Raw genomic sequence first — 26,187 nt, 5'->3', positions numbered from 1 at the left:
TAGCATAAGAAACAACTTGTAGTATCCAAATCACTATTGAAGAAGCTACTGTGTTAGCGAATCATGTGATATATTTTTTCAAATAAAGTTTGTGGATATCAAATCGTGAGATGTAGTTTTTGAAAAAATGTAGACAGGAGTTTATATTTTTCAATTTCTATTCTGGAAAATATTCTGTTTTGTGAAATATTTTTTCTGGCTAATCTTCGCCACAGAAGTGTTCCGTGAGAAGTTAGGTAATGCGAAAAATTCTAACTATATTTTTTTTTCAAAATTTGAATTTTTTTCAGTCTAAGACTGAAAATATAGAAATAATATTTGATTATGGTTGTAAAAAAATTGTTAGGTTCAGTCACGATTTCAGTTTATGAAAATTTTACTGTGAAAATCATTTATTTCTAACCCCTTTCACACACACTCGATGAATGTGATAAAATATGCGTGTCAAGTAGTTTAATAGCTAATGTACATGAGTATGTTTGGTTCTGCGCGCTTCCATAACTATTTATATGCAAGTTCAGAGGGAAGAGCATTAATCTGAAGAGAATAACTTCAATCATCAACGTGAGTGGTTCGATGAGAAAATAAGTCACATCACATGTATTTCGTGTGAGAAATGTTCATGATGGGAAACTGCGTTATGAACTTTCTAGTTTTTCTAGCGACATTGTGTGTACTAGCTGCATTTTTTGTGCAGTATCGATATGGATATTGGAGGAGGAGAAATGTCCTTTATTTGAAACCTACATTTCCTTTGGGAAATAACACTTGTTTCCTTCCCAAAGGAATATCCCTCGGAATGGTTTCTAAATATTTTTATGATGAATTGAAGAAGATGGGATGCAAGATCGGAGGTAAGAATTTGAAAAACTGGCTCTTCATAGGAAGAGGGAACATTATTGTATATTTCTATGATTTACACGGAGTGATTTTTCAAGTTTAAATTTCAAGAAGACTCAAACTTTGATACTTCATATTATTTGTTAAGTATATAACTATCCTCAATCTCTTTTCAGTGGTTGGGAAAGTTTCATAGTGAATTTCAGGTTTTGAAAACGGAAAAAGATTGTTTTCCGAAACGTCGACCACTGATGGAAGAAAGTTTATACAGGGTGTAACATAAGAACGTTAAAATATTCAAGTGACGTATTCCTGAGACAATTTCAAGATAAAAAAGTCTATATAAACTTTCGACCGGAATTGCTCCGTTTCGGAAATACAGGGTGTTGATTTTGATTGTTTTGTTCGTTTTTCAAGAATAGCTTTTGCAAAAAATAAGTTATTTACACTAAATTTGGTACCTAGGGTTTTTTGACATGGAAAATCATAATTTCGTATTGATTTCCAAATATTATCTACGATTATTTATTTTGAATTGCCATAACTTTCTTGACAGTAAACTTTTGGCACTTTTCATGGAAAAAACCCAATTCTTTCTGATCCATGAAGTATAGAGATTGCAAAAACATGCGAAAATAGTTCCTTTTCTAAATATTAAAGACATACTCTGAAGGGGATTTCATTTGAAAAATGACACTTGCAACTTTTTTCAGTAAAAAATCTAGTTTATTAAATTCTTATTTGAATACTTCATATTGACAACGTTATTCATTACAATATTTTTAGGTACATTATTCTCGTTATTTATTTATTCCTTATCTTGAATTCTCTATTTAAAATCTCTCTGTTTAAAATTCTAGTCATTTATGCATTAGTTTTTGTCTCTTCGATGGCTTTTCTTTATCGTTAGACAAAATTAGGATCGCCGAAAATTTTGATCAGCATTATAGCGATTTGGGAAAAACTTAGCAAACAATATACCAAATTTACAAAATTATAGAGTTGAATCGGTCAATCTGGAACACACGATGTACCGATACCCCACAAATGAATTCGAAATTATGGAAACAATAAAAATACCAAAACCAGAAACTTGAAAAGAAGTAGCGAATGAGATATGCTTTTATCCAGTTATTTATCAGATCGTCAACAGAGTGTTGAAATTGATGGTATCCTAAGTTTTTCCAGAACTATGACCTATGGTATTCCTCAAGGCACTATCTATATGAATAGTCTGTTTTCTTCAAATATCACTGGTCAAACTATCAGTTTTGCCGATGAAACTGCCATTTTGTACACTTCTTCAACTTGGCAAAATATGAAAGAAACCGTTGAAGATGATTTTCCTAAAATTTCTATTTCCTAAAATTTCAATTCAATAGATTAACTGTTAACCCTGCCTCCGACATGTGTACCTTTGTAAAATTTGTAGACACGTGGGGTGTGTGAGACCCCAATATGATTTTTTGTTAAAACTAACATTATTTTGAATTTTAACATAGTTGTTATGAGAATTCTATACTTTGATATCTCTTTTCGCAGTAAAATAATTTTCGATTTACCAAAACGAGCAATAAATCGTTATATTTCGTCTTTACCAAAACAAAGGGTTCTTTTAATGGAAAAAAATATAGATTTACTCGAAGAAGTCTTTTGCACATGAAACGACTGAAAGAATATCAAATTACTGGTTCAAACAGATAATAAAATATCATAAAATAGAATTAAAAAAAAAATATCGAAAATCATTAAAAAAAAGTTACAGATCATTAAAATTTGCCATTTCTACACAAGATTTGCAGTACATTGGACACGATGGCAATCTTGACACCTTCCTTGACCATTTTGTTTAAGTCTTTTGGATGGAGATTCCACAGTTTCGCCTCTGATTTTCAAAATCTGGATATTTACTAACGATGCTAACATTTTCGATCTTTTCATCAACATCATATTCGTCAATTTCATCATCACTTTCTCTTTCATCCCATAAGGACTGAAGACGGGCCATTTCTCTCTCATAATCACCAATTTCTATCGAAAAATCTAAAAAACTACTCGATGTAGTTTCCTTTGAATGTGCACGATTTTGGAACGCTTAGAGACACGTAGGGTTTCGTGCACCTCAGTTGCTTTATAACAGGTATGATTCAAACATACGTCAAATATGAGAGTGGAGGCTATTTGCAGAAGCTACTAAATACATCCGTCGCTGGGGCGCCAATTTCGAAAAGTTACGTGGAATTTTCTACGGCTGGGGTATTTCACATGCAGGGTTAATTAAAAAAAAAATGTTACTTACCATTTACACCTTATATGAGCGGATTACCGAACTTAGGTCCCCTTAAAGTAGGCTTGAACAAACAAATTCCTTCAGCAACATCGGTGAAATACTTTGGTGTCACGATAGATCGACATATGAAGTGGAATTTACATATGAAACAACTTCTCAAAAAATTAAGAGGATTTCTTCCAAAATTTAGATATCACAAAGAATTCATGGACATTAGACAATTAAAAATGATTTATTTATCGCTAGTACAATCATATTTTACAAACGGAATTTTAGGATCGGAGGTGTTAGTGATTGTTCCACAGAAAGCGTAAATGCGATTCAAAAATGGATTCTGAAACTAATATTTGCCCACACACGTGACTATAGTAGTGATCTCTTATATAAAGAAGTTAAAATCATGGACATCAGATAACTTTTCTGCATGAAAATATTATTACTCGTTGAAAATAAAAAAATTATATTACAAGTTTATGAACATGCTCATAATACACGAAAGAATGATTCTTCTATATTTTTATCCCGATGTGACAACGAAGTGTCAATTACCTGGCACCAATAATATATAAGCAAATATCTCATGAGATTCAGAAGATTGATAAATTTAGAAAATTCAAAAATTCTTCAACTGAGTGTATTCTCAAGACGGGACGTAATATTTTTAGTAATATAAATTGTGAGTTTGAATTTGGAAGAAATAAAAGGGGTTCCTCCTGATTATGTCATTTACGGAAGTTTGAAATTTACTCTACATGTAACTTATCAAAAAACCCAAATATGATTTCACCTGGATGTGTCATTATATCACGTAAAAGCAGTTTTAACTGCTTCTGTGATTTTTCTGTTTATTTGTTTTTCACATGTGTTACATTGTTTTGTAAGATTTTATTTTATTATGCTAATAAACATTATTATTATCATTCGATGAACCTATCCGATTCTAGTAGATCTTCAAAATCTCAAAGACCATCATCGTTTTCGTCTCCAATATTTTTTTTTAGTCTGCATTACATAAAAAGTTTTCGGCAGCCACATTTTAGATTGTTACATCCAGTTTCACAGGTGCAGCAAATAATTTTCAGCAATATTTCCGAAATTTATTCCTTTTCTGTGAATTTGGGCACAACGCCACGTTGATGTCGCTTCCAGCCCTAATCTGTTGCTGTCAGTTCCTTACTCAGCCAAGTATAAAGGTGATAATATGCCCTGTAACAGAAGAAGATACATTCCCAAGGCTAATTAGCGCTGAAAATAATTGAAACAGAACTGTAAAGTTATGCATTTGTTCATTTGTGATTGGCCTCAAGGTAGTGAGTTTTAAACAAATACATTGTTTATAGGCAATTCGAAATTTTTTTTTTGGCATTATGTTGATTAAAAAAATCATGATTTTTTAAAAAAAATGGTTTCTTAAAAAAATGTCTTTGTTGCTAAAAAATGCGTTTGTTAATTAACAATCGTTTTTTGCAACTAAATATTAAAATTAAGGAACCGTTTTTTTAAACCAAAAATTTTGTTGTTCTTTCAGGTTTTGGAAAAACTTTTTTTTATTCTTTTTTCAATTGTTCATTAAAAAAAATGTTATGAACAAATTATATATATTTTTTTCAATACTTTGTTCTATAATAAAAGTAACTATGTGTTTTTTTTAATTCATTCTATTTTTTATAAAACTTTTAATATTGTGATACCTTGATACTTGTCTTTTTCATTCGCTCCTTCGCTTTTATAATTATAATAACTTTCAAACTATTGCAGTTATGATAAATATGCTTGAAGTCTTTTTTGTTCATTATGAATTTATTAACAATTTGAGCCTTTTACTAAAGTTGTAATCCTATTATTTATTTTATCATTGATCGTTATTCATTAAAAAAAGACATTTTTCAAAATCTTTTCAACATAAACTTCGTGTCATGTAACAATAAATCATAAGGATTTTATGAAAAATAGAATAAATAAAAAAACACATAGTTACTTTTATTATAGAACGAAGTATTGAAACAAAAAAAATTGTTTATAACCATTTTTTTTGAAAACAATTAAAAAAACGGTTCCTTAATTTTAATATTTTGTTGCAAAAAACGAATCTTAATTAACAAACGCATTTTTTAGCAACGAAGAAATTTTTTTAAGAAACCATTTTTTTCTAAAAATTATGATTTTTTTCAATTAACATAATGCAAAAAAAGAATTTTCGAATTGCTTATAAACAATGTATTTGTTTACAATAAATTTATTAACAATAGCTGTGAAAAATTAAAAAAAAATTAAAAAAAAAATAGTTTTTAGCCATGAGACATTCAAACAAAGAAGAATTAGAAAAAAAAATTGTAATGTATTTTTTATAAAACTATAATTTTCAATTGTCAATAAAAAAATAGAAAATGACAATTTTTTCATTTTGGCAACGGTAATCTATTTTTTTGCCTATTAAGGATGACTTTACCAAAAAGAAAAAATGCCAGGGTTTTAGTTTAATAATTATAGGGATTTTTATATCAACTTTCAATTCAGAAAAAGTTATTAATTAACAAATTTATAATTAACGTTAAAATTGGGATAAACATTTTTTGACTGCGGAATATTGTTTATTGGTGTATCCCAACATCACATGAATTTTTTCATTCCCTAATATTTACATTTAATATGTTTAAATAATTTTTTTTGTTTTTATGTCAGAGTGACGAAAGGCGCGCGGAAGCCAGACTACTCGCTTTTGGCTCTATTTTCAGGGCTCTGTAAAAATTATAAATAATCGAGATACAGTTTCGAAAGTCGGGACTTTTTTTACGCAAATTCATTGATCTTATCAAATCTTTTTTCAAATTTCCTTAATTTTGAGAATTTTCCGAGATATTAAGAAAAAACTAAATCCCCATTTTTTTTTTCACCTAATTGTTAATAACTTTTATAATTTTCATCGGCGCGTTTTCGGACCTTTCCTTAAACTTTCTAGGCAAAAATACGAATCGAATGACACCTTGGTCGTAATTTTTGGACTGGGCTGAAAAATGTCACCAAAAAGAGCTAAATCGAATACATATGAACCAGACTATGAAGGTGTGAGTTATGGCCATTTTGCCTACTCATCCAAAAGTAAATGGTTACATAATCAGCACATTTCTAATAAAATACTGCCTTATATAGGAGGTGCTAAAACTGTCGCTAAATTTTGAACCATCCATTCATTATTGTTTCATATTTTGTTCCAGGTGTCTTTATTGGCATCGATCCACAGTTGGTTATCGTGGATCCAGATGTTGCCAAGGATATTTTAACGACTGATTTTGCATATTTTGTGGACAGGGGAATATACAAAACTTCGAGCGACCCCACGACTGTAAATCTCTTCGCTCAGGAGGGATTAGAATGGAAAACTACAAGGGTATTCATATAAATATATAACCTAAACTCTTCTATAACGTGATCTTATTGAGTACACTGATAAAATGGAGCTTCACGAAGCGAAATTTAATTTTTTTTCAAAGATTATTTAAACATTTTTTGTGGTCTTCAATGAAAAGGGAAGTCAAGTAAGATATTGTTACGTAGGGACTGGTGATAGGTGAATAATTAATCAGACAGACACATCGTTTATTTGTAACAAAACACAACCACAAACAAACCCGAAAGAGAAAATTACATGGTAACCTCGAGGAACTATCTCTAAGTCTTTTCTCGATCAGCGAGGAGACTCTAGAGCGGGTTCAATTGATGGGACGCTTTAGCTTAGTTCGAGGAACTAAGGAATTCAATTCTCAATTATCGGAAATCATCGACTTTATGTTGATGATAGACACTACCTTGCACTCGGCCAACCAGCCCGAAACCGGTCTGCAAGTATGTTCCAATAATTGAAAATCTATTGCGACAGTTGTTACCGCCAACAGCAAATGCCTTAAGAATCCTGCACTGACACCTGTCGGATTTATTCAAACGCCATTCGTGGTATTAGCCAGGGGATTATATGTTTTCTGATAGGTGTCAGTTCATTTACTACAGTGTATAGTTCGAACAGTATTATCTGAGAGTAAAAGAATATCAAGAATGCAAACATGTCGCTACATCAAAGAAAGCAACATAGTAGTCTCAAGCAAATAGCATTGCAATTCACCCACAAAATCATTGAGATATGTCTACCCTCTATATCCCTTGAGGACGCCGCTAATAAGCCATTAAAATAGGGATATGCGACAAACAACGCGAAAACACCGACAAAGAATACGAAAATACCGCCGAAAGAACCGCTCGATGTTTTTTCTGATATTACGTTTAAGATAATTTTAATAGGCGTCGGACTGTGGGTAATAATATACATTTTCTGTTTAAAAAAAAATCTGTTTAAAATCTGTTTTTCCGTTAATCAGCTGCCGCCCCCATACGAACGACAACTCTCAGAAGTTGAGAAACTTGTGCGAGCTAAGGACTAAGGTCTTACCTTTTAACGTGTGATTCCTTCTATTGATATATTCTGTATGATGAGAAGTTAATTGAAATTAGGTGAAAACTGATTTTGTTTAAATATTTTATTGTGGGAAGGACAATTTATATTTGAAATATTTTTTTATTATTTAGAATCGTTACCTTCTACAGATCTATAAAATAATCAGAATATTGAATTCACAAATAAATATAGATGTAGAAAGGGCAAACAGTTACTGCATTTGATAAATTAGCTTTTTAGAAAAAAATTAATTTTGTCATTAACTTGAATTCAAAAAAATTGCAAATCAAAAGAAATATGTATCATCTGGTGACGTTTTAAAGACTCCATCCATTTTCTTTATCCAATCTATTTAAATTAAAACATTATAATTTGTAGTTATGATTCGTCTTTTGATGTAAATGAAGTTATTATTATGTATGATATTATTATTATCATTGATACTGATAATATCAAATTGATCGTTGGTATGACAATGAAGATGGACAAAGTATTCGAAACATCACCAGATAATATACAAATTGATTAGATTTCGGCGGTTAGAAATTTGAACATCTGATTTCGAGCTGAACCACGTTCAAAATTTTGCGTTGTTCGTCGTTTCGGCTTCGATTTTGACATTTTCAGGAAGTAGAAAAATGTGGCTGCACTGAGAGATACACCTTAAATATTCTTGTTGGTTTGGAAATGAAGACTCATATTCTTTTTTGGATTTCATAGTTGATTCAGAAACAATTTTATAGATTTAATGGAAATACTTACTTCGAATAAGACATTGCGATAATTTTAATCTGAAAAAAGTCTACAGGGATTCGTTGAGTGATTCTTCACTGAATGAATCAATTTCATTAGGATTGATGACAACTGGAATCATTTTTTCTGATAATGAGTCTATGCGATCATTCAGATTCCACATCTTTGCTTCGATTCTGATTGTTTTGTGAATAAATTTTCCCCAAGCTTTTTGGTGGACTATTTCCAGAGCACTGTATAGGTATTTCTTTACTTTACACAGCTTGAAGGTCTTATTATTCCTTGCGATGAATCTTTTAACTTGAGCCCAAACCAACTCTATTGGATTTAATTCACAGTGATAAGGCGGCAACCGAAAAACCGACATTCCTTTAGTCTTCGCCATCTCATCGGGGACATACCTGACGAATTTTGACTTATGACGTTTAGCCAAGTTGAGGAGCTCCGCTTTCAACATGGTAGATTCAAAAGGAATAGTTTTCATTTGTAACCACTCAGTAATATCTGCTTTCTTCCAACACGACGTTGGCAGCATCTCGACTCGTCTACTGTGGTAACTTGCGTTATCCATTACTATTACAGATCCCTGCGGAAGTTTTACAAGTATGTTTTAAACCATTCTTCGAATTCTGTGGCATCAATTCCTTGATGATAATCCCCGTTTTTCTTCGATTCAAACACCATCAATCCATCTTTCACGAATCCTTCACTGCTGCCTATGTGAGTGATGATAAGACGACGACCTTTTTCAACTGAAATTTTCAAACCAGTGTTTGAACCTTCCATAAAGGCTTGTCTTCCACTTTTGATGTTCTAATCTTGTCAAACCTTCGAGACGGTATGACCCTCATTGACCCATGTTTCATCCAAATAAAAAATAGATTTACCTAGTGCTCTGGCTTTCTTTATTTCTCATAAATAGTTTCTTCTCCATTCTACAATCTCTGATTTTTCTATTAACTTGCTCATTCTATCTTGCTTTCCAAAAGTGAAATTCAGCTCATGTAATATCTTTCATAATCGACTTCTTCTTATATCAGGAAAAAAACTGTCTTCACGAATAACAAAACATTATTTCAATTAGGTATTTCGTTTTTTATGTAAAAAGAGTGTACTGCTCTCTTAATACAATTCTTGGCTTCTTCATCGATAACCAAACACTTTCTACCAGTGGATAGTTTCGACTCGAAAAAGTTGTTGTTTACCTTGAGTTCCTTTAGAATTCTAAAAATTGTCGATCTATTGACACCGGTCATACTCGCGCATTTTTGCACTACTTCCTCCTTACTTTTTATTTCGGGCGGATATTGTATTCTTAAAGAATTATATACATTCTCATAACACTTATTTTTTCATTTATATTTAATGGTGACAATTTCGGACGCTTCAGATTCCCGAACAACTAGCTTCCATGTTGTATAGCTGTTTATTCAACGTGCTCTCGAAGTAAACTGAAGATTATCACGAATAACCCCGCTGGAAAGCCAAGTCGGTCTTATTGATGGGTGCGATGTGTCTGTTGACAGTATAATTCAAAGGAATATCTATTTATACTGCATTTATACTGCAATCCCCTTCAACTAAATACCTATTTGTTGGAGAATATCTTGGTTACTACTGGACATATTTTAAAATTCGTCATAGTAGATTTGTTATTTTGTTTGTTATGAATGATATTTTTCAAGAATAAATATTTTATTTTCGTCGTATAAATTCATTTATTTAATTCGTTGAGAGTAAATAATTTGAATGCAGTACGCCTATATACATTCTATATAGATAAAATCAGTAAAATAAATGCATGAGGTCGTTTAATTTCGATTAAATTGGTACACTCGACCACCCTGTAGATTTCTATGGGTTGAACAAAGCCTGCAAAAACGGTAACTAATATTTTATCAAGTTTTTTACAAACTGTAGGTTTTTGGCTAAAATGAATAATCTGAAAGTGTCGAGTTTGTACATTCTATGCAGTTCTTGCTCAGCAATTAAACTGGAAATATTGTGCCTTAACATGGAACGCCATCACTTACCATTGGCTGAGATGAATAGAGCTGTAGAGCTTCTTCAAGGTGGCATGCGACAAAATGATGTAGCTCTTCATTTGGGGGTCTCCCAAAGTGTTATCAGTCGATTGTGGCGGCGTTTCCGTGAAACTGGCAGTCCAGCCGAACAACATCCAGGGCGAGGACGCGCTACAACTGTAGTTCAAGACCGATTTTTGGTCTTAACCGCAAGAAGACAACCGACAATCACAGCACCTGAGTTGGTTAACGTGTTGCAGCAGACGCACCAGGTAACCATTGGTCGTGATACTGTCAGAAATCGACTGCATGAAGCAGATCTCCACAACAGAAGGCCACTTAGATGTCCACCTTTGTCGAGAGGCAATCGTGGTAGAAGATTAGAGTGGTGTCAAGAACATCAAAACTGGGATGCAAATGATTGGGCCACAGTTTTGTTTACAGACGAATCCAGATTTGGATTTCATCCAGATTCTCGTCGAGTAAGACTGTGGAGACGACTTGGAAATAATGAACGTTTGAGACACGTCCAGGAAGTCCACACATACAGAGGTACTACAGTAATGCTATGGGGCGGAATCATGATCGGCGGCAGAACCGATCTCGTTTTTCCAAATCGCTCCCTCACAGCTAGACAGTACTTCGACACCATTCTTCTACCTATCGTCCGTCCGTTTGCTGATGCTGTTGGTGAAAACTTCCACCTAATGCACGATAATGCTCGTCCACATGTCGCGCGTCTAGTGACTGACTGGCTCACCAACGAAGGAGTTGATGTATTGCCATGGCCAGCACAATCACCGGACCTGAATCCCATCGAGCATGCGTGGGACATGCTTCAACGAAGAATTACTCCGCATATGGGGAACATTCACACAACGTTTCAATTGAGAGAGCTTTTAATCGCTGAATGGGCAAATGTACTTCAACAACACATTGACAATCTCATTTTGTCGATGCACGATAGATGTAGGGCCGTAATAAACCAGCGTGGAGGCCTTTGTACTAATTCCAATTTTTTTTGTATTATGATTTTTTTTCGGGGTGTCAAAGAAGAGCCATATTTTTTTTTAGTTTTGCTTATATGCGCACTCAGTATTTTTGACCATTTAATAAATTTTGTTGTAAGTTACATTCGTTTAATAATCACCCGTCAATTTTTTTCCCTAAAGCGATCTAAAAAAATTATTGCCATTTTTAAAAATATCCCTAGACTTTTCCGGTGTATATATATATATATATATATATATATATATATATATATATATATATATATATATATATATATATATATATATGAATTGTTACTTTAGATGAATCAATGTTTAAAATTTAAAGTACAACATTTTCTATTGATCAGTATACATCACGATACAGTCGAACAAATATTCATTGTAATATGTAGCCCCAAAACACATGACATTGAAACAGACAAAACTTTTGAAACAACCCAGTATAAGGTTCCAGCACCACTGTGCCAATAATTAATAAGGCATTCCTAGCAGTGAGTTTCGTATATTGGACGACCTAAAAGCTATTTTAGAACATCAAGAACTCACAAAAAGTACCCATGCTGATATTTTTGAGGTTAATATACTCAATAATAGAGGACAAACCGAATAATCATGATTTAATTTCCACAGGTGATTTCAAATGTAACTTTGAAAAAGTTATGGTATTCATTTTGAGTTTTCATACTCGAATAACACTATATTGTGGGATACAATAGCTTAATACGCCTCATGAAACACGTGTTGCGTTTTTGTAAACTGTTAAGGGTGAATATGTTATAATGAAAATTCATCAAGTAGCGGCCAAGTAGTTTCATGATATTTGTTTGTTATTGAAGATTTTCCCGAGATAATTACTGATGAAATCATTTTTTTATTTCAGTCGAAGTCGACTTCTCTGTTTACTTCTGTGAAAATGAGAAAATTTTTGGCTACGATCTCAAATTGTGCAAACGAAATGGTGGCCAGTTTGGAGCAGAACGCAAATGAAAATAGTGATGTGAATATTCTTGAGGTTATCGCATGTTATACAACGGATATAATTGGTAAGAACTATTATATCGTCAACAAATCAGAGAATCAATCCGATAACTTTGTAATTTAATCAAAATGATTCCATTGTAACTAGACTAGAAGTATAGTTGCAAATACAAAAGTCATGCTTAGCTGGCTGATGTTAATAGATCAGGTTTTACAGATATGAACCTCGATCTGAATAATAATTTTCGGCAGAAAAATTTCCAAACACCATTCTTCGTACTCAAAAAAGTTCACATTTCTCATGAAATTGAAGGTAAATAATCTGGTTGAAATTCATATCTGAAAACCCTACCTGCAAAAATTTCTGCCGACCTGCAAGGTTTATTTTCAATTTTATGAGAATTGTGAAATATTTGGGTGGGGTTTAGGATATTTTCTGTCGGGAATAATTAATCTGATCGAGATTTATATTTGGGATGACCGACCTGTAAGAATTTCTGCCGACCTGTAAGGTTTAATTTCAATTTTATGAGTTATGTCACCTCTTTTGAACACGAAGGATGGGGTTGGAATTTGTTTCTATAGAAAATGATTATTCTGGTCGAGATTGATATCTGGGGACCCGGCCTGCTATATGATTTCGAGAGCAACGTTTACTGAGAAGGATTTGCTGAACTGCAGATCAGCAATACTTTTGAAAGCCATGTAAATAACTTGTAAGTTCTTGACCTTGATACAAAAACCGGCATATCTAAAAACACATTGATTATTTTGAAGGAATTTCATTTGGTGCATTAATTTAATGTGTTGAAAGCCCTAGATATTTTTATCAAAAATATTTTTTTTATCAAAGATATATATGTGATACCTGGTTTTAGGTGGGTTGTCTGTAATCTGCTATGTGTATAATAATAATAATAATGATGTATACTTCATTGTCGAAAGATGAACATCTCGTAAACAAAGCAGTTATAAAGAGTAATAGAAACCAAAAAAAAATAGTCGGTTGTAAACAACACATAATAAGTCTCTTAAATATAGGTTAAAATAATTTTCTTACTTATAGGAATATAAAAATTAGTGTTATAAGGATAGGAAAGAAAGAAAGAACTTCGAAACCACTATGTGATTTCTGTTTGTGAGGTTGCAGTCAATTTTGAGGATTCCAGGAAGTAAGAAAAACTTTTTGGTATTATGTCGAGCTTTCGAAAATGTTTATTTCCTTCTTCTGGACTTACTAAAAACTTATAAACAAATTAACAACACTCTTGCAATTACATAGATTGGATGAGACTACTTACTATCGTGAATTTGAGAGAAGCTAGTTCCTTCATAACAATCAAAACTTGTCGGTCATCTTTATGCAGAGCAAACAGTATAAATGTAGATTTTATTTAGATTTCAATCTACATTTGATTGTAGATTGAAATATTTGTTTTACCATGCTGTTGCACAATTAGGATATCAATCTACAATTAAACGTAGATTGAAATCTACGTTTTTGATTGTTATGAAGGAACTAGCTTCTCTCAAACTCACGATAGTAAGTAGTCTCATCCAATCTATGAAATTGTAACAGTGTTGCTAATTTGTTTACAAGTTTCATAAACAGAAATCACATAGAGGTTTCGAAGTTCTTTCTTCAACTGGCCAGTCACGACCAACCCAAGGTTTATATAATAATGTATATATATACATATATATATATACATATATATATATATATATATATATATATATATATATATATATATATATATATATATATACATTCTATATAGATGAACGAATGAAAGAAGTGAATAAGATACTCAGACACTGTTTTCAAAATTGCAGGAGCTATTAAAAATCAACATAAATAATGATTCAACACGGAACAATTTTACATCAGAATTCCATCCATAGTACATCAAAGTACTCTTGAGCACTCTAAAACACCTGGTCAATTAGAACTTGCTTTACAGACTTCCTGAACCGATGAGGTGACTGGACATCTTTAAAACTCATCGGTAGATGGTTATATATTTCATCTATATAGGTCAATAAGTTTTTAATCGAATTTGATGATGGATAGGCAGTCTTAATTTGTCGTTTTGGCGAGTTAAACCAACAACAACAACAACATCGTAAGATGATTTGTTCTTATGTATTACTAGGCACACAGTTTCGAGTATGAATAAAGAAGAAAGTGTTAGTAATTTCAAAGAGAATTGCTTGTAAATTCAAACTATCTGAAATATTTTTTCTTTTTTGCTCTATTGAATTCACATTGTTTCCGAATGAACCGAAATAAGCTAAAATTGTCTCAGTTATCACTCTTTGTCGAACGCATTTTTTTTCAAAACCTAGTTGGACTCAAAGTGAACCTTCATAAGTTCCACTACAGTATGCAACTGAAAATACATATGGGCTGAAAATTGCATGAGAAATGTCTTATTAACTTTCATTATTTTGAAAAATTGAGTTTCTTATAGAATGTTTTATATCTATTATTCATATTTCTGTTTAAAAAAAAATCTGTTTAAAATCTGTTTTTCCGTTAATCAGCTGTCGCCCCCATACGAACGTCAACTCTCAGAAGTTGAGAAACTTGTGCGAGCTAAGGACTAACGAGGTCTTACCTTTTAACGTGTGATTCCTAACACGTTCAAGTACATTCAAGTACATATGCTCTTTTTGACGATGCTAGTACCATAACTTTAATTGATGAAGATCTCGCTGATGATTTCGATTTTGATGGTCATTGAAAGTCTTTATGTATCCAATGGACAAATAATCAGACAGAAGAGCAGGATGACTCAAGAATTGTTATTTTCAAAATATCGTCAAAAACGTGGCAGATGAAGCAACAAATATTTCTACTGATAGTAGGTAGTTGAAGGGACCAGTATGTTTATACATGACTTCAGAATTTTGGCTTGTTGAAAAAAAAAAATTCAGTACAAAAAATAATGGACAAAAACTGGTGAATTAGGAGTATCTGATTTTTGTGACCTTTGACTTTAAAATTTAATAGTTGCGTACACCCTACCATATGTAGGTTTTGAGACAACTTTTAGGGTGTCAATATACAAGTATTTACATACTTACAGCTGGGTTCTTACCTAATTCTTACCTAATTTAACCTTCAATGACTGGACCATAAATGGTATCAGCAGAGAAGAAATGTCAAAATATGGGATATTGTCCAATTTTATGACCCCAGTAGTCCGTGGAACATTTGGCTGAGAGAAATAATTATAAATGTTCACCCTGGGTAGGATGGAAAAATTAGAGTGGTTAATATTGTTACAGTTTCTGGAACAACATTCAAGCGAGCTGTATCTACACTTTGTATACTTTATGTATTCAAAGAGAAGTCTCTCGAGAATAATCAGATTTGAAGTAATTTCTTTCATTCGAATCAATTATTGCTGGAGAAAATGTTCAGTTTTATATTAAGAATTATTTGTTTACTCTCTGTCTCACCCTGTATGTAGTAATATTCAGTTTGATGTTCAGTTGTTGAAACCAAAACGAGGAGAATGAATAAAAATTTTTCAATTGACATTGAATTTCAATATTTCGTTTCTCGAGATCAGATTAAATCTAGATATTTCAGGTAGAACATAACACGTTGCACAGTTTTATAAACTGTCCAGTGAAATTTTACTAATAAAGTATTATTCGAATAAATTATCAAGTATGGCAATTTTATCATTTATCTTTCATTGATTTTTCTTTCAGTTCGATCGATGTAGAAATTGATGAGAATTTTTGTTCAATTTGATTTTTCGGACTATAATCATGTCATGATCAATCACCGCAGTCTTTATATTTCCTAATTAATCAGGAAAGACAAAGATTATCGAGGTCCTACCTTCTAACGTGGGATTACCTGCAAGGAACACTATCTAATATTTATATCAAAACTTTCAGGATCTACTGTGTTAGGATTGGATTGTAACAGTTTCAAGAATCCTAACGCTGAGTTTAGACAAATGGGAAGACATTTATTCAACAAATTCAGCTTGATGGACAAAATCAAACTTTTTCTCACCATTTACTTTCCAAAACTTTCGGAAAAGCTAGGAGTGTCGAATATTCAACCTGAGGTTTCGAAATTCTTTTGCAAAACTGTTTGTGATCTCGTGAAGCATAGAGAAGATAATAATATACAAAGAAATGATTTCTTACAAATGCTGATTGAAATGAAGAATTCTTCAATGCAACTGACAATGGATGAGATAATAGGCCAGGTAATTAGCTAATTTTTAATTTCTATTGTGGAAGTACTTATGGACTTTATCTGCAGACTTTTTTATTTTTCGCCGCTGGATTCGAATCGTCGTCTACGACCATAACAATGACTCTCTTTGAATTGTCCCAGAAACCCGAAATTCAAAATAGACTGAGAAATGAGATAGAAGAGTGTATGAAGCAACACGACAATGAGGTTACCTATGATATGCTGATGAAAATGGAATATCTGAATGCGGTTATTGAAGGTGAGATTAAGAAGTATCTGACTGATCATATTGACTCTATTTCTATTAAATTATCCAAGCATTGTTTCGTTATTTGGAATCTCAGAAATTCTGTCCCTATTAATATTTAATTAAGCTACTACTATGCCTATGTTCACTCAATAAATTATTATTGCTTCTGAATTCAATTTAAATTTTTTGGGATTTGACATTCATTTACTGACTATTCGTTCAAATTGGTTCACTGTTCATGATTCATGAATACTGCACCTTCATAGTCCGGTCAATTTGGACATTCGAAGCTACCTAAATTATTCGCCTTGTTCTCCTTCATCTTCATCCTGACTCCATGTAAACTGCGTTAATAGCGATGAATCGCATGTCGCCTCGTTGGAATCAAACGGATCCTCCACTATTGGTGATTCAATATTGGAGCACGACCGGCCTTGATAATGTGTACATGCAAAAAAAAATAGCCCGGCTTTTTTGAACCTCTTTTAGCACTACATCTCTTTTTGTTTCTAATGAATTGTTGACCAACTTCCAACCCCAGTCTGTAGGGTCTAGCTGATAACCAAGCTACACTTGAACTTGGTACTTTCGGTATTTTTAACGAAACATGCATATCTACACTTATCTAGGCAGGTAGGTTTTTTTAGGAGCTCCGTTAGTGATAATTTCTTGTCGTTTAAAAACTTCAGCACATTGAACAAAATTTTGTTTTTCAAACATTTTGAAAACAGTTATTTTACCCCTCCTGTAAAATGCAAATGTATCACAGCCAGTTATTGTGTGTAGAAATAGTTCATGATTTTGACACTTTGCAAAAGTAGATGAACTTTTTGATGAATATATTTCCGATTGATGTTGAGCTTTTCCTGGTTTTAGGAAGAAAATAGTTTTTTCAGTTGGAGTTCGAGCAGTGAGTATGGCGTATAAATTAAGAGACTGGGTTTCATTTTACCTGTTATTCTTATAGTTATAACATATGTATATTTTATATTATAAGTGTAAGTTACAATGATCGATAGAAAAATATTTTCACATATATAACAACTATACAGATGTATATACGTGGCGTACTCATGCATATTATGATGATTACAACTTTTACAACTTTTTGAATCGTTATATCTCAAAAACGGTGGCTCATAAAAAAGTATTATTACATTTTTTGTAGATAATTTTATGATCTACACTTTTTGTTTGAAATATTTTTATGATAAAACTTACTGTTTTGTTGAAAATCACGAAAAAATCATGCTTTTTACTTTTGACTTTGAATAAAAAAAATTCCAATTATATTTTGAACAATATTACTGATTTTCAGCTTGGTGGAAATTTAGGTAGCTTTACTCTTATTTTTTGGTATAATTTGACCGGACTGTTCTGCAGATTTTGCTATTATCGAATCAAAAAGTGTTTTGATATTTTGTGAAAGATCACAATAAATTATAGTTGAAAAAACCAAAAAAAAAACACGCTTTAATAACATCAACAAAAAAAATACAAAATAATTCGAAACTAATTTGTCATTGTGTTCAACATCAATAGTCATTAGTTTACAGTACATTTGTTGCAGATAAAATTTCAACTGTTGCTTACTACATATGATATGCTAATTTTAAAAATGTAAGTAAAATTTTATGGCTGTCTCTGATGTGTAGACTGAGGCTAATGGCGCATCAGAGACCAACAATAGTCAGACATCCCAGAAACCCTGATAAAGCTCTTCCATAATGCGTAAGTCCTTATGCATAGCTCTCCTAAATTTTCCGGAAATCTGTCCAGATGACTATGGAGGACTATGTGAATTGTATACCCATATTGCACCCCAATTATTCTAATTGTAAAAGAGGGTCATCTACAAGCGGAACATAATTTTCTGATCTTCTGTTTCCGAGAAAGTTCTGCATCACAGAGACGAAAGCTGTTCAAGCCCTCAGTTCTAGCTCAGTCATAGAATTGCTGAATTGAGTATCTTACGTAAGATGCTTAATTTACGGGCCATCAAAATATCGGCTTTTATCTTTTCCAGAGTGAGCTGTGAGAATTTTTGGCAAATGTAAGAGAAGCAGTCCCCATCTTTATCTAATGATTTAATAAATATCTTCATGATGCCCAGTTTTATGTTTAATGGCGAAAGGATAATTTTGTCATAACCTACTTATGATTTCTGAACTATATTGTGCTTACCCTTGTTTAGCTCTTCGATTCCAAAGACATATAATAATAATAATGATTATAATGATTTATTTGTTCATAATATCTGTATTTAAAACATATGTGACAATAATAGCAAATTAAATAGAAAATCCATAAAAGGTGAGACCTTGTGCATGGGTATGCTACTAAAACATGAGTCATATCTATAAAATGTAATAATAAAGTAAAAATAATATTATTGAATATAATGAGAGTGCAGATATATACAGTGTCACATCTGTTAAAATGAAGTTTTAGTTTAAATTAAGAACACTAAATCAAATCGAAACATATGCCTAAGCCATGTAAATACCAATAGAAATACAAAATAAAGAGTCACATTTCGGTGTGCCTTCCACCACGTTCAATGCAATCAATTGTCCTTTTTAAAACATCTTTACCTGCATTATTTATACTACGGGGTTTCGTGCTCTGAATGGTTTATATCTCGAAAAGGTCGTTGCTTATACACCTTTTGTTTTAAGTAACCCCACAAGAAGAAATCTAGTGGGGTTATATCAGGAGATCTAGGCGGCCAAAAGTGTTCCATATTGCGACTGATTACTTTGCCCCTAGATATTTCCAGAAGACGCTCTTTAACCACCCTTGTAGTATGAATAGGTGCACCATCACACTGATACCACACAACATTTCTTACTTGAAGGGGCACATTATCCAAAACTTCAGATAGTTCGGTATTCACAAAGTGTAGGTAGTCCGCAGAATTTAAATTATGTCTAAAAAAGTATGGTCCTATAATTTGATCATTTAATATGCCACACCATACATTCGTCTTAAACGAATTTGGCATCATTTTTAAAGCACAACCTAATAGAGATATCAAAAGTTGCTTGAAGAGATGAACAAAAAAAATCCCATTTGATGCTATATATATATATATATATATATATATATATATATATATATATATATATGTAAATATATATATGTATTTGGATGAGCATTGAATACTGTATATCCCGTTTTGGTTTTAGTCTTCTTCTTTTTCATAGCTTCTTCATAGTGATGCGGACTTTATGTGCGACACTATATATTTCCATAGCCCGCAGATATTGACTGAAATACCCAAATCAAAAATAATTTATAGTTATATATATATATATATATATATATATATATATATATATATATATATATATATATATATATATATATATATATTATATATATATATATATATATATATCCAAAGATACGATGAACACAAAAATACATACATAAACCCAATAGTATATAAATCAAACCTCGCAACACACGCCATACAAAACAAAGTATATTTTTCTCCTTTATCAAGAATATCTACAAAATAAAGATCATGTGAACATTATACAGCAATAGATATGTTACAAAAACTCACCAAAGTTAGTATAAAATATAAAAAAGGCATATAAATCCAAACATAAAACGAAAAGTCAAATATATATATTATATATATATATATATATATATATATATATATATATATAATTCGAGAAAGGTTAATGCAGTTAAGTTGCTGGAAAATAATTCATGAAAATCAAAATATGAATAGATAAGTACTTTCTGATCACTGATCATTTCCATATTGATTTCAATTCAAGAGCCACCGGTAGACAGCTGATTCAGCCTATTGGGCATCGTCAGGTGGTTCTCGATTGAAGACAAAATGTGAAAAAACCAGAAGAGTACTTGATAAAAATAGCTGCCTAAACGCAAGCGTTTACTGTTGGGCAATGTTATTAACTCGTCGATCCACCTAGGGAGTATCAGTACTATTCGCAAATGTCGTAGCCATTTAAGGTAGCAGAAAGTAAAGTATTATTAAAGTACAATTGATTTCAAGTTGTATTATGTAGTCAAATTATAAAGTATGCTATCAATCTGCTGACGATATTGAAAAAATTCTAGAAACAGAAAAAAAGTGTTCTGTCATTCAGCATAGTAATATGTGCTTAGTTCTTTTATGGCAGAAACTACAAACAAAAATGAAGTTAGTTATTGGTCAATGATATTTCAATTGATATCCAATATTCTAGAAAATAATTGTTTTTATTTCATAACTCAAATTTCCACAGAAACACTCAGAAAATGGCCACCCCTGACGACATTAACCCGAGTGTGTGTGAAAGATTACACTTTCCGAGATTCTGATGTTACTATAGATAAAAACACCACCGTGATCATCCCAGCTCTTGGATTCCAGCTTGATTCAGAATATTACCCAAACCCAATGGAATATGACCCCGAACGGTTCATGGATAAAAATGCGAAGCATCCAGGATACTTTCCATTTGGAGAAGGGCCTAGAATGTGTATAGGTAGGTGATGGAGTCTCATGTCTAAATGAATTTCAATTTTTCAAAATTAGAAGTGATTTTTCAAAATGAGGCAATATACGTAGTCGTTTACATAGAACTGTACATCTTTAGTTCAGCATATGCTAAACTACTGACAGTAACATTTTTTCGATTGAGTTTTGAAAGTAGATATTCTTTTTATATATCTTCGAAACCACCATACCCGTTTCTTACTGAATCTTGAAACCAGCTTGGTTTTCAAATCAACCTAAGGAAAAACTCATTTATATCAGTACGTAAAACCAACTACGTACGTTGGCTTAGCGACCCCAACTGTTCTTCTTATAACATTGGACGAAGAACATGAGCTTGTCAGTTCTCCAACTCTTGATCCTGTTAAACAAACGTAAGAGGCTGAGTAGTGCAGCCAGGAAAGAACTTTTGGCTTCTCGAGATAAGTATATCTCACAAATTTGTGAGCACAGAAGCAGAATTTGCATTTCATGGGGAAACAATCTCTCCCAGAGCAGGTCAGCAAATACTCATTCTGAAACGATCATTGATAATAATACTTTATTTCTATAAAACCAATATAACTAACTAATTGATGCCATTATCTTTCAAATGTCGGCCGTGGCTTCTCTGGGTAGAGCGCATGGGTTATGTTGGCTTTGAGGACCGCTGTGGTTTATGGCTTATTCGCATACACCTGCTTCTTAGGAAAACCCCACAAAAAAAGGTCTAACGGGGTCAAATCGCACAACTCGGTGGCCAGTTCATATCACCTCCACGTGAGACAACCATGCCCTCAAATCGCTCGTGCTGAATATCAAATGTGGCATGAGATGTGAGGTACGTATCGTCCTCCTCTTGAAACCAGTTGGTATCCAGATCATCCAATTCAGACCAAAAGAAGTTAATTATCATTGATCTCTAATGCTCGCCGTTGACAGTGATGGCCTGGCCAACATCGTTCTTGAAGAAATATGGACCGATGACTCCGTCAGCCCAAAATCCACACCAGACAGTGACTGTTTCGAGATGCTTGGAACGCTCTTGGATCTAATGTGGATTGATATCGTCCTAAATCCCAAAAATGTTGTTTCTTCACCTGGAAATGAGCCTGATTGTTAGAAATGATTTTTCCATAAAAATTAAGGTCAGTTGACAACTGCTCCAGAGCCCATTCAGCTAACACCTTCAGTTCCTGAGTCAATTGAATTTTGTACGGGTGCAAGCCCAAGTCACGACGCAAAATTCGCCAAGATGTGATCTGCAAGAGGCCGAAATCGACGGTTTCGGATTTTCCTGTACACTCTCGCAGACAGTGGCGATGTTTTCTTTGGAGTATTTTTCTCATGTATGGAGCTTCGCCCCCTAACATATCCTAAAATTACTGGATTCCATCCAGCCATGACTTGGCACATTTGATATCACCAAGAGCGGTATAGATCAGAAATACGCGACGGACTGTGGCTGCTCATCGTTTCGAAGTTAAACTGAGTACACCTCGAACTCCACTGTTTAAGAACTGTTTCACCTCGAGAACTGCGTTTATGTGGAGATCGTTTTTCCAAATGGTTTCAATCTCCATCGATTCAAATCCAATGTGAATCTCTACTTTCGCACAGACACCGCTCTGAGAGCCCTTAAGGATTTTCCTTTAGTGCTTAACTTAACGTAAAAAAATACAACCGATGACGATCACGTCCATAAAAACAACATATTGTTTCTAACGTCAGATAGTAGATTTTGGACGTGTTTAAAGTGTAGACAGACGAAAAAAGAGTGATAATATTTTCTATATTTCAAACGTGGAGGTCCAAATTGACAATAGGAGAACATCTCTTCTGAAAGTCTAAATAGAGAACTTATTCGATTTCAACCTCATATTATATTCTCAGCATCTCGAAAATTTGTAGACAGTAAATTTCTAACATTTTTTCCAGGAATGCGATTTGGTCATATGCAAGTGAAGTTGGGTTTATTGGCCATACTGAGGAAGTACCAGGTAGATATTAGTCCCAGTACGAGTTTACCCCTGGAATTAGATCCTGACAAATTTCTGCTCCATACTAAAAAAACAATTTATTTGAAGTTGAAGCAAATATAAAATATATATTCATCAAAGTGAGAACATCTCACCAGGAATTTTTTCATCCAATAAGAAAACCTATTGTGATTTATAAATTCAGATACAGCAAGATATTGACAAAAGGAATAAATTACATTTATAAAAATGGACAGCAAAGATAGTAGTCGTTAGAAAACTAAATAGAATAATTCGTACTCATGCTTATTCTTTGAAACGTCAAAGCAGGTGTTACAGGTCTTTTCTGTAACTCATAGTTTTTGAGATTCCCAAGTTTCTTAAGATTCCTAGGAGATGTTTTTTGTTGCAATGCTGCCACCTATAAGCATTTTTGGTATGTGATAGAAGTGAGAGTATGAAATAAAGAAATTGTGGTGGGTATTATATACGGGGTATTTTCTGATTGCCCTAAGAAAACTTAAGGGCATGTTCCATCGAAGTGATAACCTGTTACCAGGAATGTTTTTCATCGAATATGAATACCTATTGTAATTTATAAATTTAGATACAGCAAGATATTGAATAAAGGAAAAAATTACACTTATGAAAATGGGCAGCAAAAATAGTAGTTGTTAGAAAACCAAACAGAATAATTCGTATTCATGTTGATTCTTAGAAACGTCAAAGCATGTATTACAGGTCTTTTCTGTAACTCATAAAAGTTTTTGAGATTCCCATGTTTCTTAAGATTCCTAGGAGATGTTTTTTGTTGCAATGCTGCCACCTATAAGCATTTTTGGTACGTGATAGAAGTGAAAGTATAAAATAAAGAAATTGTGATGGGTATTATATACAGGGTATTTTCTGATTGCCGTAAGAAAACTCAAGGGCATGTTCCAGGCTAATTTTTTGGAAAAAAGTCCACATAAACGAAAGTCTGGAAATGAATCATTTCTGACTTTGTTTCAATAGTTTCAATAGTTTTGTCTGTTTTCTTGAGTTTTCTTATTTCAATTTATTGAAATGAATCAGGGCATTTCTCCCAACGTAACATAATTCAATTTTCAAAAGAATGTGAGCTCGGGATTCGATGAAGTTGATGAAGGCCGTCCTTTACCTGGTGCTGGTTGGAGAAAGTTATACCGGTGAGAAAGTTATCGAAGTGCTTGCAAGGATGGTAGTCGATTGGCGAGAGGTCTTGACAGTATGGCGGGTGAGGCAGAACTTCGATGCTCAACTAGTTCAATTTTCGGACGGTAATTTTTGAAACGTATGGACGAACGATGTCATAGAGCAGGATCGAACATCTTCTGTTGATCAGTGTAGGCTGCTACTGACGCAATTTTCGGTACTTTGGATCAATATCCTCACGATATGACTCTGTTGTGATGTTAAACTAATAACTACTAAAAGCACAAATAACTGATTACGAAGAAAACCATAAAACCACATCAGAATTACAAAAATTTACTACTAATAACAACCTCTTATATGCCTATAAATTGCAGCGCAAATTGCTGGCTGAGCACGACACGAATACAAAGCCCGTCAGAAACATAAAAATAAGCATTTACAACTTATTACTACGACACTTTCCATCTCAATCTTTTATCTCTTTTTTGGAGACCCACGGTATTGGCGTCATCTACTTTTCGTTTCCATCGCATTCCAAGGTTGACTGACTATAAATCTTTGGACAATGACTTCAGTGAATCATGAAATTTATAGTACGTATCCTGACCACCAGAGAGCGATGGTATTACGATACGGGTATTTCATGTAGTTGCCAACAGAATTGGGTAGCAGCGATATGCTGCTGGAAGACCAGGTTCACCGACTCCTCAGGGAAGATCCGTCCGGCTTCTATGGAAGAAATGAAGGGTTATATCAAAGCCGCAAAGGTCAAGAAGGCCCCGGGGGTCGACTCAATAACCAACAAGTTGTTGAAGAGACTCCCGGAGAAGTAAGTTGAATTTCTTTCAAACTTAATCAACAGTTCGTTGGCCCTCAGACACTTCCCTGGAAGGTGGAAGCATGCGATCGTCGTCATGCTCCCAAAATAGGGTCAGAACCAGCTGTTCCCGCAGAACTATCGCCCGATCAGTCTACTCTCGTCGGCGGCTAAGCTGGCTGAAAGAGTTGTTCTGCCGAAGAAGTTGAGGACCGAAATGTTCTGCCTAACGAACAATTCGGCTTCAGGAGAGATCACTCCACTGAACTACAGGCTCTAGGGTTGGTCGAAAACACCATCAGCGACCTCAACGCTAACAAAAAAGTGCACATTGTGCTTTTAGACATCTCGAAGGCCTTCGACCGAGTATGGCACGAAGGCCTTCTGCACCAGTTAAACGCGTTCGACCTACCTCGGGGCCTGATCCGGTGGATCGGGTCTTTCCTGAACGACAGAACTTTTCAGGTCAGAGTAGAGGGCTCTCTGTCTGATAACAGAGAGATCCTCGCTGGAGTGCCACAGGGGGTCGTGCTCTCTCCGACGCTGTATTCACTCTACACCAGCGACCTGATTAGGTCCGAGCAAGTGAAGATATCCCTGTACGCCGATGACACGGCTCTTCTTTCATAGGTGGAGAGCTCGGCGTCGTCTACATGCAACGTGCATTGGACGACCTCGAGCGCTGGTACCTCGATTGGAAGATCCGAGTAAACCCAGAAAAGACTCAGGCGATAACCATGGGAAGATTACTATCTTCTCCGGCCAGAAAAGTGAGAATCTCTGGAAGGAAGATTGACTGGCAAGCGCGGGTAAAGTACCTCGGCCTTCTAATAGACCGTAGGCTCACTTGGAACCCGCACATCATGTGCGTTAAGTCTAAGATCGAGGGTC

General features: G+C 33.7%; 1 protein-coding gene across 1 annotated transcript; it reads left to right on the top strand.

Annotated features, from left to right (window-relative positions):
• Positions 1 to 482: 482 nt before the first annotated feature.
• Positions 483 to 23,450, top strand: LOC141481862 (cytochrome P450 6k1-like). Its single transcript, XM_074174173.1, has 7 exons — positions 483 to 854; positions 6,346 to 6,518; positions 12,248 to 12,410; positions 16,264 to 16,583; positions 16,640 to 16,832; positions 21,092 to 21,334; positions 23,263 to 23,450. The coding sequence occupies exons 1-7, from the start codon at positions 617 to 619 to the stop codon at positions 23,424 to 23,426; spliced, it is 1,494 nt and encodes a 497-aa protein (XP_074030274.1). The 5' UTR covers positions 483 to 616; the 3' UTR covers positions 23,427 to 23,450.
• Positions 23,451 to 26,187: the final 2,737 nt, after the last annotated feature.

The sequence above is a fragment of the Leptinotarsa decemlineata genome, unplaced genomic scaffold (assembly GCF_025532065.1).
Source record: "Leptinotarsa decemlineata unplaced genomic scaffold, Ldec_3_MD MMD2_tig00000505_RagTag_RagTag, whole genome shotgun sequence".
Taxonomy (NCBI): domain Eukaryota; kingdom Metazoa; phylum Arthropoda; class Insecta; order Coleoptera; family Chrysomelidae; genus Leptinotarsa; species Leptinotarsa decemlineata.
The sequence above is the reverse complement of the archived record's forward strand: the minus strand, read 5'-3'. Positions and strand labels throughout refer to the sequence as shown.

Bases quoted from the DNA above. Each gene is read 5' to 3' on its own strand.
- LOC141481862 (XM_074174173.1), top strand. From the start codon at position 617: ATGTTCATGATGGGAAACTGCGTTATGAACTTTCTAGTTTTTCTAGCG. The intron at 16,584-16,639 runs GTAATTAGCTAA...CTTTATCTGCAG, and splicing joins TGGATGAGATAATAGGCCAG to ACTTTTTTATTTTTCGCCGC. The intron at 21,335-23,262 runs GTAGGTGATGGA...CATTTTTTCCAG, and splicing joins AGGGCCTAGAATGTGTATAG to GAATGCGATTTGGTCATATG.